General features: G+C 38.7%; 1 protein-coding gene across 1 annotated transcript; it reads right to left on the bottom strand.

Moving 5' to 3' along the window:
- Positions 1 to 346: 346 nt before the first annotated feature.
- LOC126195797 (uncharacterized) lies at positions 347 to 907 on the bottom strand. Its single transcript, XM_049934433.1, has one exon. The coding sequence runs from the start codon at positions 905 to 907 to the stop codon at positions 347 to 349; it is 561 nt and encodes a 186-aa protein (XP_049790390.1).
- Between the last annotated feature and the right edge of the window lie 14,477 nt (positions 908 to 15,384).

Genomic DNA, 15,384 nt, shown 5'->3' with positions numbered 1-15,384 from the left:
ATGGGATATGGTCAAAAGCCTTTTCTAGGTCTAGAAATGCCATTTGTACACTCTTCTGTCTCTCTCTGTGTTTTTCCATCAAAAGGCGCATGGCATGTATAGGATTGATGGTGCTGCATCCCTTAACAAATCCACACCGGTTTAGTGTTACAGTGACAATACTTGAGTCTGCTATCAAGTACCTGTTCAAAGACCTTTAAAGTATGACTGAGGAGTAGAATAGGGCAATAAGTCATGCAATTGTTCACATCTCCTTTTCCTTCCAGATTGGTACTGTTATGCTAGTTGCCCATGTTTGTGGAAGTTGTTTTTTGGTGAAAATTTGGTTGAAGAGTGAGGCAAGGAATTATGAAGCAGGCTTTCTGAGAATTTTCCTGATTTCTGCTGGTAGGTCATCTGGGCCAGTTGCTTTTCCATTTTTCATCTTGCTGATGCCAAGCATTACTTCCTTAGATGAAATCGAAGGGACGGGTCCTAAGGTAGCATCAGGATGCATAATCTCTTTGTTGCTGATGTTATGAAAGTAGTCTGCCCAATTCTGGAGAATAGATTGTTTGTCTCTTAGCAGTTTGGCTTTGGCTCCATTGATGAGCATGACGTGTCCAATGTACTGAGCTGAACAGCAATGTGACTTAGCAAGACAGCAGATGATGTTTTCTCCCAATGGTGTGTCATGCTGGTCATACAGTGTCTGGTAGTACTGCTCTTTTGCTGCAGCTACTGCTGTTTTTACTGCCGATTTAAGGTCAAGTCGTGAGTACCACCAAGTCTTGTATGCCATCTTCTTCTCCCTGATTGCTTGTTTGACTTTGTGTCCACCACCAGGTTTGTTATTCAATGTATTTTCTTCCAGGTATGGTTTTTCCCAGCATTTTTGTTGCTGCTCGATATTTCTGTTCCACAGCATCTTTCCAAATGTTCAACCGACTGATCGGTCTTCACGGAGAAGTTTGTGAAGGCTGTCATCAACTTGTTTTGCTGGGTATTCATTCGTCACCACTTAATTCACTGAGGCCCAGACTTAGATTGAGGTTTGTGTCGTATAACACACTTACAAATATCGAAGACAAGCAATCAGTGTTAAGGGGTGATGCAGTCATACGGAATTACTTTGGTATCTGTTACCAGCTTCATGTCTTGTTGACAAACTAGCCAATAATTGATCTGAGTAGCATGACCTCCACTTGTATAAGCAGCCAGATATGTTGGCCTCTTTTTAAAGTATGTGTTGGTCACAATGAAATCATATGCTTCTGCAAAATCAAGTATCCGACATCTATCATCGTTCCACACACTGAGCCCACGTCCTCCATGGCATCGCATATATCCTTCTTTGTTAGCCCTGACATGTCCGTTTAAATCTCCTCCAACAATAGTGGACTCACCCTGTGGAATTGCTCGAAGGAGGGCTTCCAGACTGTTCCAACACTTGTCCTTCTCATCCTCAGTGCATCCAGTTTGAGATGCATAGCAAGATACAATGTGGGCAGTGATAACTGTTGAGTCAATCTTGATAGACATAAGCTTTTTGGACACCCTGTTGACACCGGTGACATTGTTACACGAGTCCTCGTCGACGACTATCACTTCACCGTTTTGTGTATTGGTACCGTGACAGATGAGTTTGTAGCCATCTCCGATTTATTTTGCCTTTGAACCTTTCCACTTGGTGTCCTGGACGCAGGCAATGTTGACACGTTTGTTTTTAAGCATTTCTGCTAGTTCACAATGTTGGCTGGTCAATGTACCAATATTGAGAGTAGTAAATCTCATTAGTTGTACTTCCCCAGCATTCTACCAATAAACCCAAGTCCACCACCTGCTTTATCCATGACTGAACCTACGTTCTCATTCCATTTCATATCACAATGATGTGTTACATCTAGGTATTTGTAAGAGTTGGTTGATTGCAACAGTGACTCATTGATATTATAATCGGTAATATATTACTTTTTTTTTCATTCTTTGAAGTTCAAAATTTTACATTCCTGGATATTGAGAACAAGTGGCCAGTCTCTGCACCACATTGAAATCTTATCAAGATCAGACTGAATGTTTATGCAGCTTCTCGCAAGAAGTGCTTCATTACAGATAACTGCATCATCTGCAAAAGCCTGATTTTACTGCTGATATTGGTGGCAAGGTCATTAATCTACAACATGAACAGCAAGGGTCCCAACATACATCTCTGGGGCACACCCAAAGTTACTTCTACATTTGACGATGTCTCTCCATGTGAGATAAGACACTGTGTGCTCCCTACCAAAAGCTTTGAATAAGCTCCAACATATCTATTTTCTCACTTTGAATGCTGCCCTTGAAGTTTGTACTTTACAATGCTGCAAATGTGATACAGCTGTTCACTCCAACCTTGCTGGAAGGAACACCAACTTTTGTTGTGCAGTCAGTTGCATCCTTTGCTTTTTATAATGTTTACAATTACCCTTCAGTGTAACAGTAAGTCTGAATGCAAACTGTGTTATTCAGACCCATGAGTTCCTGGAATTTACTGCTGCACCTTTAGAATCCCAAAACCTGCACCTCTCACAGGTGCCCTGTGATTGTTTGGCGCTGATCAAAGCAATCGATCTGATGTCACGGGAAGTTTGTCTCTCTGCATTTGCTCCCAATCACTCAGGAAGTGCAGACTTACCTATAATGTCTGTCTTCCCTCTATCCAATGTTATGACAACACACTTTAGTGTTCATGATGACAAAGTGTTGCACTTCCTAAAAGGCTTCATTATGTCAATGTAACTTTCCTGTAGTGTTTTTAACACTTTTAAAAGTGTGTATGTCTATCACATAATTCCCATATGCAAGAATAAAAATATGCTACCTTGATTTAGTTCACAACTTAATGTGCAATATTTATGATGGCTATACCATTTGATGTGAGGAACAGGGTAGTGTCTTTACAGTAATTCCACAGACTGTTAATGTCACCCTATGATCCTATTTGATACCTCAATATTTCCAAAGTATGTCCTGTTCATTTATTATTCTGCTCCATCATTTTATCATGTGACACACACAAATGCAATGGATGATGGCTTTCATTGAAATCTTAAGCTTGACCTTCCAGCCTATTCAGGTAACTTGGTCACCTCTGTCCGCTATGGCATTTTGATTTCATTAGTGGACTGACTAATCTCTATTTTAGTGAAAAAATTACAAGGTTTGAGTTATGTGAGGAAACAGCATTACTCCAGCAGAATGGCGTCACATTGGATATTTGCTTATTACATTGGTTACAGTAGTAGACAGGAGATGGTCACACAAGTAGTGGGAATTGGGATCTCCATAGCAGTACTGAGAGATTGTCAATCAATGCTAACCTTTCCTGGGATAATTTTTCAAGCATGTGACTCATCTTAATTATGAACCCTGCTTAAATGCTATGATTGATGGCATATCTCAAACACTGAATGTCTCAAGTGCAGAAAAAGTCTGATCTCTGTCAGGCCCCTCTCTTGCCAGACATCAGACACATTTCATATTCTTGCTAACATGCAGTAAGATTACCAAGTGTTTATTCCTCGTGCTTAATGAGAAGAAATCAGATAGGGAATTCTCTTCCCTTTGAAAAACATCAAATGCTGCCAGCTGACCCAATCTAACATTTCTAAAAGCTAATTTGATAATTCACTGCTAATAAGTTTTATTTTTTCAGCCGCTGCAGGATCAGTTTATTGAGAATAAGAAGGCACATGTGAACTGGCAACCAATGAGATGTAAACTTATGCGTATTCAACTGAGTTATCAAAGTCTATCTAAGGTGGCTTTATGAACCTTTATTTCCACAAGCCACCAAAAGGCAACACTCCAGAATTATCAAGGGGTTCAAAGTTTAACGTAAATCATCATTGTTCAGTTGCAAACAGATGTGCATCCTTGACTGAAGTAATCTTTAGCTATTGATCCACATACGCAATCAAAATGAAGAGACAGGCACTCAAACAATGCCATCCAGGATGAAGATAATAAGGAGAATAAGCTTATTTTACTGTATCTCCAACATGTGGATCAGCCAAGCAGTACAGATACAAGGCAGTAGAAATTTTAGATATTGTTAAAATTTAATGACTCTTCCAGGTATTAGTTATTAAGAATAAAATATTGGGTAAGCCAACAGGAAGAGAGTAGTGAATGAGGTCATTAGAGATGGAGCACAAGCTCAGATTAGGGATGGATGGGCAAGCAAATTAGCCATGTCCTTTCACAGGAACCATCCCAGCATTTGCCTGAATCGATTTATGGAAATCACAGAAAATCTAAATCAGGATGGCCAGACACGGGTTTGAACCATCATCCTCCCAAATGAAAGTCCAGTGTGCTAACCACTGCGCCACCTCGAGGTAAGCCAACAGATGTTTGTCTAAAAACACACTTGTTCTGTTGAGAGAAATGTAGATTTTGCACTCTCAAGCTTCCTTACCTATGAGTTCTATGTACATGTTATCAATTAGTCATCAGCATGAGAAATGCCAGAAGTAGAAACTAAGGAAGTTTATTAACCTTTCAGCAGGTGTGTTGATGTACTGAGTACTCCACTGCAGAATTTCATAGTGCTGTAGTGGAATGCAGAGCCCTGTGACATGGCAGCTATAGGTATTTCTTTACCTGACCCTCCTTACCCCCTTCAAATGTGTGTGCCATTTTCAGTTTATTTAGGTAAAGGAGTGAACTGTAAATGTGTAAAGACAGGTCAACATATGTATGACTATCCTGAAGGCCATAATGAGCTATAAGAGATTTCTGTTTTTAGTGTGTTGTATGAGATTTGATGACATATCCACTTGAAATGAAAGGAAAAAACTTGACAACTGCTGCCAGAAAGCATTTACATTCCTTTACAGTCAACCTTGAATGATCCTATAATCCTAAAGAATATGTGATGATTGATGAAATGTCGACTGGATTTAGAGGCACTCCTGGATAAAGTATATACCATCCAAACTGACCAAATACAGGATAAAAATATGTGCCATGTGTGGCAGAAAGAGGTTTCACACCAGTGATATTGAAGTATTTGTACAAAAGCAGCCAGATGGATCATTTCAAGTATCAGATTGTACACAGGCTTGTCTGCTACATCAAAGATACACACAGAAATGTCATCATTGACAATTGGTACAAGAGCTGCCAGTAGTGGAAGACATGTTAGAGAAGAAATTGAGCATTCTAGGATTCTAGGCACTTTCTGCAAGAAGGAAAACGAGATCCTGCCTGAATTTTTGTGTCTAAAAAACCAACTTGTCAGAGTTTCAAAATTTGGTTTTCAAAGTAATACAGCTCTTGTCTTATACTCAACAAAAAGAAATCTTTCAGTGATACTCCTGTCCACAATCCATGATATGGATTATACTGATGCCAAAACAGGAAAGCTAACTGTAATTATTGATTACAGTCACACTAGAGTTGGAGTGGGTACTGTGGACAATATGATTACAGGGTACTTCCAGAATTACAAGGCCTATGGTGTTACTTTATACTACGCTAAATATATCTGGGATAAAATGCCAAATTTTGCAATCACTTTTGAAATCAAAAGGAACCATCAAAATTTGATGTATTTTTTGAAGAATTTAGCATTTTCATTGATGAATGAACAATTGAAAAATAGGTCGGTAATTTTATCACTGCTAACCAATGCCTCTGAATTTCTAAGAAGGAAATTCCCTTCAGAAGCAGTCATTGACACATCAGGGCTATCAGGAAAGACAAAGCAAGGATATTACCATGTGTGTGGAAGGAAAAGATGCAACTCCACAATGAAAGTTTGTGTGAAGTGCAGTAAGTTTACATGTCAAGCACATCTGATTACAGAGCCTATGCGCATTACATGTGATCAAGAAAAGGCTGACTGTAATATCATTTATTATTTTTGTGCAATTGATTTATTGCAGATACAATATACTTGTAAAGAGTTAACACAAAATAATTTAAATTAAAATGTATAGTCTTCTTTATATTACTTACAAGTTGTCAGTCATAAATAAATTATTTAATGCATTTCTTCTCTTTGTTACATATTTGTGAAATGTGCCAGAGTAAGGAAATGTCTCTGGATACTGACTATCTTCATACTGTAAACAAAAATAGTATCTGGAATGGGCAACAGTGACAGCAGCTTCTGCTTGATATGGGCAACTTAATTTAAGACTGGTACAAAATATCATATACTTAGCCCCAAGCCATAATAGGTGTCATGCCAATCAAATTTGATTTGTTCAGTCTCATACTGAACATAACTGTAAGTAGAATGAACTAGTCATACATGAAAACAGACCATATCCTACAGTGTCTGCAGTGCATGCAAATCTCATGTTATCACAGTGCCACAATACAACAGTCCTTGCTGTGGATCAGGTGCTCCAGCCAATAGCCGATGTTTTCCACAGAATGGTGCTGCCTGAGGTAGCCTCACCTCTCTGGCATGTACCTGTGTACATACAGACAAGGTAGTGTCTGGAACCACCAATAGTCCTGACCCAGAAGAAACTGCTGCCCCACAATTGTGACCCAGAGAGACCAAGTCCCATGCAGCAGTGACTGGGAACCTCTCTGCTGGCAGTGTCATAGAAAATCCAACAGGCCCTCCAGTATGCAGGGTTACACTGGCCACAGTGTAGTCCAAATACGAACATCCTATTAGCAGTAATCCAATGAGTTATTAACTAACAAGATCTCCCAGTTCCTACAGTACAGTGGCTTGAATGTAGGTGTCTAGTAGTTGCAGAACTTACTTCACATGAAAATGGAGATCAAGTTCACAAGGACAGTGAGCTGAACCAGTGCTTCTAGCAACAGGGTCATTTTCCAGGGTGCCAGTAATTTTGCAGTTATCCTGGAACACATCAAATGCGACAAGTATCATTAATTGTATGAACCCCATTCGCAGATGCTCCTGCCAAGTACAAGTACTGGAAAGGGAAGCTAATTATTGGAAGTGCAGCTACTTTTCGAAACAGATGGTCAATTACCAGGCCAGACAAAAGAAGGCATCATCTGTGATGCACCTGTTATTGACCCTCCCTCACATCTCACCTACAGTGGAGAGAAGCTCACTCCACTACAACATAGACAGATAACTGCTCGAGGATAGCCATCTAGTGATTTCAGGCAAGATCTGCATTGTTGCAAGATTTCTCCTTTCCCTGTGACATCATGCTCTGTTGCTATATTTACATTGGAGATAGTTTCATGATGGTGGAAGTGAGCCACTAGTCTTGGTCAGAAATTCTAAATACTACAAATTGAAAGACATCAAAAATGATCACTTGTCATCAGAGGCATTTTACTGCAATCAACATATATTCTATAGGTTTGAACATGTTATATATTAAAAGCTAGCTTGGAATGTTGCTTGTGTAGGTTCTGTTGAAGATGAATGCCAATGACAATGAAAGTGCTATTTTAGTTGAACTATCAGAATGTGAGTTCATCCTCATGTCAATTTTTGAAAATCTGCAGTATGACAGGAATTTGATGATATCTATTTGTGAATGGTGTCAATTGTGTGACAGTTCAATGCAAATAGCAACAATGTTGAAATGTGTTGTTTGATCATCTGATGTGGTACTGAACAAATATGCAGTATGCACTTCCAACAATTTTGCAACTGTAAAGATCTGGAACACTAACAACAGATTGAAATACACACACTTCAAGCAATCAATATTTTGGAACTAACTATGGAAGCTGTGCTGTTCAGTATGTTTCTGATGAAAGAAGCTAGTTGCAGCCTTACATACAAATATTCTATGCAAACAGAATATATTTGGAACTGATGCATCAAGTAGTTTTATACCTAAGAGCATTTGTGGCTTCACACTTTGGTGTGTGTTTTACCTCCATACCAATTATATGGGAGCCATCCAGAAGTGTGCCAGCAAAGCTGTTTAACTATGTTCACATATGATCTTGCTTTTGTAGTCTGTTGTACTACTTTGTCTTAAACAGTGCCAACAAACTAAGAATGTGCAACTCATTTAATATCTGATAAACTGTGTGTGAAGAAGAACTCTGTAAATTGTGTTAACTGTATATATTCTGATACATGTTAAACCTTCTTTATTTATTGAATTCAAGCACAATGAAAGTTTCGATCACATAATCTACATTTACACTACATACGTACTCTGCAAGCCACTATACGGTGCATGGTGGTGTGTACTTTGTACCTTGTATGATCTGGGAATTGTATCCAAAAAACATAATTGTCACAATAAATAACTCAGTACTCTTGTGTTCTTCATTCTCTAATATGTTTCTATGGTGGAACAGTAATCAGAATTACAGTTTTAGGAGAAACTGGAATAACAGCTGCAGAGGAAACAGAGGAGAGGAGGGGGGTCAGGAAAGGTGGGGAAGAAAATTTTACATGCCCTTTTCAAAGGAACCACCCCTGCATCTGTCCAAAGTGGTTAAGGAAAACCATGAGAAACGTAAATTTGAATGGTTGGATGCACATTTGAAATGCCATCCTCCTAAATGTGAGTCCAGTGTGATAAACAGTGCCTCAACTACCTCACCTGGTAACTGCAGAGAACAGCATTTCTGCTCTCATCACAATTGGCAAGGAATGTTCGGCCAGAGCAGATATGTATGCTCTCCAAAACAACAATGGAAGCTAGGGTACAGAGGTGAGCATGTGAGAGAAAAAAAGGAAACCATGAAACACAGAATGAAGAGGACTGTGGTGGACAACTATTCACATGGGTTGGAAGTGAATTGAACAAATGGTTGCAGCTTTTCTTCAAATTTATATAAAATTAAGATTTTTGCAGCTTTAGGTACCATTTTCTCAGGAACTACTTGCAATAGTGATTGAAATCTTTGAGTGGCATTTACTTGTGCAAATCAGCAGAATAACGTTCCTTGGGTTTCTAGAAAAGTGTTTAAGAAATACGAAAATTCAAGTATTCCTTAAGAAACTTTTAAATCTTATCCATTTGGTTTTATGAACGCAAGTTTAAAAAATAATTGTGTTCATTCAGTTGCTTATGTTTTTTTTTAGTTTTGTTAACAGAACATCAAATTTAACCATGTTATCTGAGGCCACAATTTCCACAATATGCATTTACCAAATTTGGATTAGTACAGACAAATACATCTACAACAAATGCTTTTGCAATTATTGCAAGAACTAACACTACTGTAAAACGTTTCATGATGTAAATGCAAAATTTTGTTTCCTGTAACAGACAGCAAAATCAAATGATGCTTTTCACTAAAACCATTTGTGAGGCATTCAGAACTGACTGTGCACAACGCTGGACAGGACAGGAATGTGAGAGCAGGCCTGTTTTTTGTCAAGGCTGGTGGTCAACCATGTCTGACCATGAGAAGGGAGGATCATGGTATTCTGCCCAAGCACACTGTAACTTCTTCACATCTGTACCTGCCATCTGATAAAAAGTAATGGACTCCATCCACCATTCTTTGTCATCCCACACCATCAGCTGGATACTAGCTGCGGACAGAATAGGGGATTAATGTACTATTTCTAGGCTGTTGTTAATACAACAACACAAGGAGCTGCATTTGGAATGGTACCACGACTGAGAAGTATGGGACTTTGATAACTGGCATCACATTACATCAGTGTGACAAGTCGTGGTTCTGCACTGCACTTGCACTGCTTGCAAATGCTTTGGAGAGTCACAGTGGTGTTACTTGAGGTGTCACGCTATGGGGAGAAACCCTGTATGACACCAGGTCACGGCATGTAGTGACAGAGGGAACTATATGGTGAGTAGAGCTGCAACAGTGATGACAGAATTTTGAAAGGAAACACTTTCAGTAAAGCATTGTTTGGCAGAGAGCTCTCACTTCCAGAAACTACAACTCTGCAGCAAGAAGACTGCAAATTTTCTTATTATTTTGCTGTGAATTAAGTTCTCTCTCTCAGTAAGCACAAAATGAAGCAATTTACCAATAAATAATTAACTAACAAAATTGCATTTTTAATTGCACATTAGCTAGGTGAAAGAGGTCTGCAGAATGTTCTTTCAGTATTTTAGAATGATGTTCCTGGTGTCTGACATCTTAATGTAATGAAGTATCAATGAAATTCATGAGAAAGTTATGTGTTGCATAAGTTTCTACAGATTTGTGACCGTGCATCTTCCAAGTCATCTGTGCAGCACAATGGAGACAACCCTATGGAGAACTCATATCAAGCACAAAACTAACAGAGATCTACAGACAGCGCTATGGAGTTGAGAAATTGGATCTGTAGTGTCATAGCGCAAGTGGAGCATTGCCTTGGCAAAACAAAGTACATTCTTAAAGGATCTAATATTGCACAACAAGTGGAAGATCAATTTGAGGACAAGTTTTATAGGAAACCACACTATGTATTTTATAACATTTTTCTCTCTCACAAAAAAACTTCATGAATTTCAATTGCTGTACCTGTATTTTACACACAATAATGAGTGCTCCCGGTACTGTACTTGCACTACAGTGATCATAAATTTGCAGATATTTTGCCATGATATCAACAACATGAACTTCAAACTGAGGATAGTCTTATTTTCCTTGTTACAGAGATAGCAACACAACCAGCACAGAAACTTTCATAAACTGACAGTAGCACATTGCAAAAGTGGAGCACACCACATTCATCCAGTAGTGGTGTGACTTGCCATATGAATCATCAGACCATGTACACTGCATCAGAAATTAAACGCCATATGAATCCTAGTGCCACACCACACGTGGCGTTACTTGCCACGTCACTCCGGTGGTTGCCCTACCCAATGTAAGACTTCCTGCAGTGGAACATAATCTGATATACACAGTGTTTTCCAAGGCCAAAATCATTTCTGGACAAACAATGATTCCTCAATGTTGCTGGTGGATGAGCAATGTATTTTAATGTCTTATCTCTCAAAGACTCTTACACTTTTTTAATAATTCTGGTCACATGTGAGTTACTTAGATGAAATACTGTAGCTTTTAACTGAGCAGATGGTATGTACTGAATATGTAGAGAAACAAACTTAATTGTTCTATAGCCTAGAACAGAAATGTAACAACTAAACTCATCTTACACCAAAACACTAGGAGAGAACAATGTTGTTGCCCTTTATTATACTTTCTATCTATTTTGTTATTGTTAATTAGTAGTGAAAATCGACCCAGATGAAAGTCTATTACAACAGATACAAAAATATTCATGTACACACAGAATAGTAGAGCCATTTGCGTAACAGTTGTGGAAGTGGTTATAAAGGCCAGTGATTTCAGGTAAATAGATTTATACTAACTAGTACAGAAATTCCTAAATATGAACTTCTAAATTAAGTCATCTAAATTTCTCAAATTTTACACTTGGCCCACAGTTGGGGAATGCAGTAGAATCATGACAGGACAATGGCTCATTCTCCTACTGGTGGAAGAATATGTACAGTCCGTGGCAGATAGGTTGAGCAGAGCCTGTACCTCGGCTGCTAAGAGTATCTGACTTCTATCCTCAATTTGCCCTTTAAAATAGAATGCTAACAACCAGAAGGCTTAGTGTGGTGCAAATGTGTGAATCAAGCAGGCAACCATGCTACAGAGATGCAGTAGTGCCTCCTGCAGCCCACTGAACGTGTTTGAATATGAAAAGGGTAAAATTGTGTCCTTCAAACTGGCAGGATGCTCCTTTCAGAGAATTGCAATGCAAGGTAGATGTGCTGTGTCAGTTGTGTAATGACACCGGTATCAGTGGTCACGTGAACATTCTCACACCTGTGAAAGAGGTCCTGGACCTGCACACAGCACAGACACCTGCCACGACACAGGCACTGTAAACACAACTGTGGCAGATTGTAAAAATACCACAGCACAGATAAGAGTGCTTCTGAGCTCTGACATGCCAACACGAACTGTTACAAGTCAGTTATTAGGAGTGGGGCTAGCCTGTCCTCCACTTGTGGCAAAGCATCGGCTCGTACAATTCGTGCCGTCAGAGGATCACTTGGAAGACAGAATGGTGCACCGTAGTCTTCGTCAATGAAAGAGGATTATGCTTGTGCACAAAGATGCTCATCTGGATGTGTGACACAGGTCTGCAAGTACTGCCTCGTAGTGCGCGTTTGTTCAACGCACACTGGCCCAAACCCTGGCCTTATGGTCTACAATGCGATAGGCTACAACTCTCTTTTACCTTGGTTTTTCTGAAAGGGACATGAACCCTTGCTCCGTATAGGCAGAATGTTACTGGACCAGTTCTTTCGTCATTCTCGCAGGAGGAAATTGACGTGTTGTTCCAACAGGGTAATGCTTGCCCACACAGCGGCTGTGAAACTCGATGTGTTCTGGAAGACATGTAGAAACTTCCCTGGCCAGTACTTTCTCCAGACTTGTCTCGAATTGAGCACGAGTTGAAGATTAGTGGCATGAGCCATTTATCACCCCATCATCAACCAACATGTCTTGCATCTACAAGAATAGGTCTAGCAGGTGTAGTATAATGCATCCCAGTACAGTATTCGCCATCTGTACAATTGACTGGATGCCAGAGTCAACGCCTCCATTGCCCCCTGTGGAGGTTACAACACATACCAAAATGGATTTTTCAGCACGGTTCAATATGTGGTTCCTCAGAACCACTTCCAATTTCTTTTTCCAGGAGTGTATTTTCTCTCGTGTCACTAGTTGCTTTTAATTATGATAAAGCTTTTATAAACCTCATGTCAAACACATGCAAGAGATCAACACAGTTGCTCCCACAGCAGGAAAATTCTAAATACAGGTGGGACATAAAAGGACAAAAACAGTTTCTCTCAAAACATTAAAAGCATTATGTAAACATCGAATGAACAGCTACATTATGCACCTAATCCAAATGTCCAAAATCTTGGCAATTTTGAAGATGATACTGGGAGGATGGTTAAATGAACTTACATTATAAACTCTTGAGAATTGTAGTAACCTGGTAGGGCAATACACAGAGGACATTACACATATGAATAATGTACCAGAGGTGCAATCAGCTTTGTAGTGCTTTATGCAACTCTCTCGCATCTGTACTCGCTACTCGACTGACAAATTGTCTACTGAACATGGCATTGAGGACCAGCCCCCACAGATTGGGGATTCTGCAGGAATATAATAAATACCAGCACTTCTCTGACACTGAGGACTGGATAATGCTAATGCCACTAGAGGTTTGTGTCAGAAATCCTTGTACGAGCAGGATGAAAAGCTGAGATCAGCTGAAGCCGGCAAAATTCCTCGGAAAGCTGTGGAAGAACTATGTTAGAACAGTTTAGCCTATTCAAAGAGAGCAAGGCTCAAATTATGGTCTCATCAATGTAGTTTTAATTTCGAATTCACCTAATAAATGATGACAAGAAATAAGAAAAGGCAGTTATCAGGAGAAAATAATCAGTTTTTGAAAATTTTTGCAACTGAATAGATAAAAAATCTACTCAGCAAACAGAGGCAGGAGAAAACTCATATAGAGGGTATTACAGTTTGCAAGCTTTTGAAGCCAGTGGCTCCTTCTCCTGGCAGAAGGGTTGAAGGAGAATGAAGAGGGAGTGAAAGAGAATGATTGATGAGGTTTTAAAGCTGTAAGGTTTGGAAAAGTCACCCAGAACACAGGGTCATGGGTGACTTACCAGTTGCTGTTAAGTCTCCTGACTTTTCACAGGCCTACCCCTTTTTCTAAACCTGAGTTCTTTTCCTTGAGCCCCCTTCCTTCTCCTCCAACATTTCTGCTTTCAACCGCATTTCCTGCAATGATGGTGGCTAGGATATTTGCTCATAATGACTGACTTTTTTATGAAGATGGGGGTGGCTGTTTGGAATGCCAAACATTGTAGCAAAATTAATCTGATTATTACTGTAATGCTGTAGGCTTCAGTTCGGGAATACCTCACTATAATACCTACAAAAACACATCCACAAGCATGCAGGGAGGGATATTGCTCTGGAAAATAGGTTACGCCACAAAACTGGAAATCCTTGCCCTGCCCCGCCAACAACCTACCTCGGGAAGCAAGCTGTTGGCTGTTCTGGAAGATGGACAGACTTCCAAATTATATGAATTTAATTCCAGAGTTGTTTCATTTTTTATAATATATTTTTACATGTCTGTATCTTTTAGTGTATTCTTTGGTGAACTTTTAGTTCATAAGGCAATTTTTTTTTATTTTTTTAAATGCCTAATTATAACAGCAAATACTACTTTTATTGTCCAACTTTCAGTTAAATTTCCTTTAATTTAGGTTTATGGTCACAAACTTTTTGTTCACAGTATACCGGTTTTGGTCTATAATGACCATCTTCAGATCTGCAGCAAAAAATATGGGAAAAAACATAAATACACTCACAGATTATCTACAGCTTAAAAACAATAAATAGACCATAATGGGAAGTACTACTGATGTATATATGCATTTGTGCCCTGTAAGTATGAATAAGCACACCTGTGTTTTATAAAAACAGTGTACTAATGTACTGCATCCATAGTAGCATCATTGTCAGTAGCACTACTGTTCAAAATGAGGTGCCCTACAATAGCCACAAGATGTTTGTGTTACAAGTTCACCAGATGTCGCTACTGTAGGGCAGCTCGTTTTGAACAGTAGTGCTATTGACAACATGACTTTCGCATATACCGTTATTTATATATATTTGACGATGCTCGTGCTGATTTTGCATCTAACATTTTATAATGCCACTATGACTGCAGTACATAAGGACACTGTTTTTATAAAACATAAGTATGCTTCTTCATACTTTAAGTGCACAAACACATATATATGTCAGCAGTACTTTTCATTACGGTCTATTTATTGTTTTTAAGATGTAGACGATCTGTGTGTGTATTTATGTTTTTTCCCATATTTTTTGCTGCAGATCTTAAGATGGTCATTATAGACTGAAACTGGTAATCAGTGAACAAAAAGTTTGTGACCATAGATGTAAATTAAAGGAAATTAATTCTATATATGGGTCACTGTTTTATTCACAACAATGTTGCAGCTTGTGCGACTTTCAGTTAATGTGAAAGGTATTTAAAACCAAAGTTTCATATGTCTGCTGTATAGGTGATATAAGCAAATTGATGTATAGGTATTGACAACAAGTATTCATTTCAACTGCTGTTAAGTTTTGATGAACTGCACATGAACTAAATGTCCCATCCAAGAAGTTTGTGCCACTAGTATGCAATTTTATTCATTTTAATCAAGTTTTATAATATAAATATACATTTTCAATTTACAATGCATGCCTTTTTATAATTATAAATAAAAGGGAGAAAATAAATAAATAAAATAATAATAATAGTAATAATAATAATAATAATAATAATAATAATAATAGTAATAATAACAGAACTAAAGAAGCCTCGGACAAGCGCCGTCATGGTCGGGG

This window comes from Schistocerca nitens, chromosome 7, assembly GCF_023898315.1.
Source record: "Schistocerca nitens isolate TAMUIC-IGC-003100 chromosome 7, iqSchNite1.1, whole genome shotgun sequence".
In the NCBI taxonomy this organism is placed as follows: domain Eukaryota; kingdom Metazoa; phylum Arthropoda; class Insecta; order Orthoptera; family Acrididae; genus Schistocerca; species Schistocerca nitens.
The sequence above is the reverse complement of the archived record's forward strand: the minus strand, read 5'-3'. Positions and strand labels throughout refer to the sequence as shown.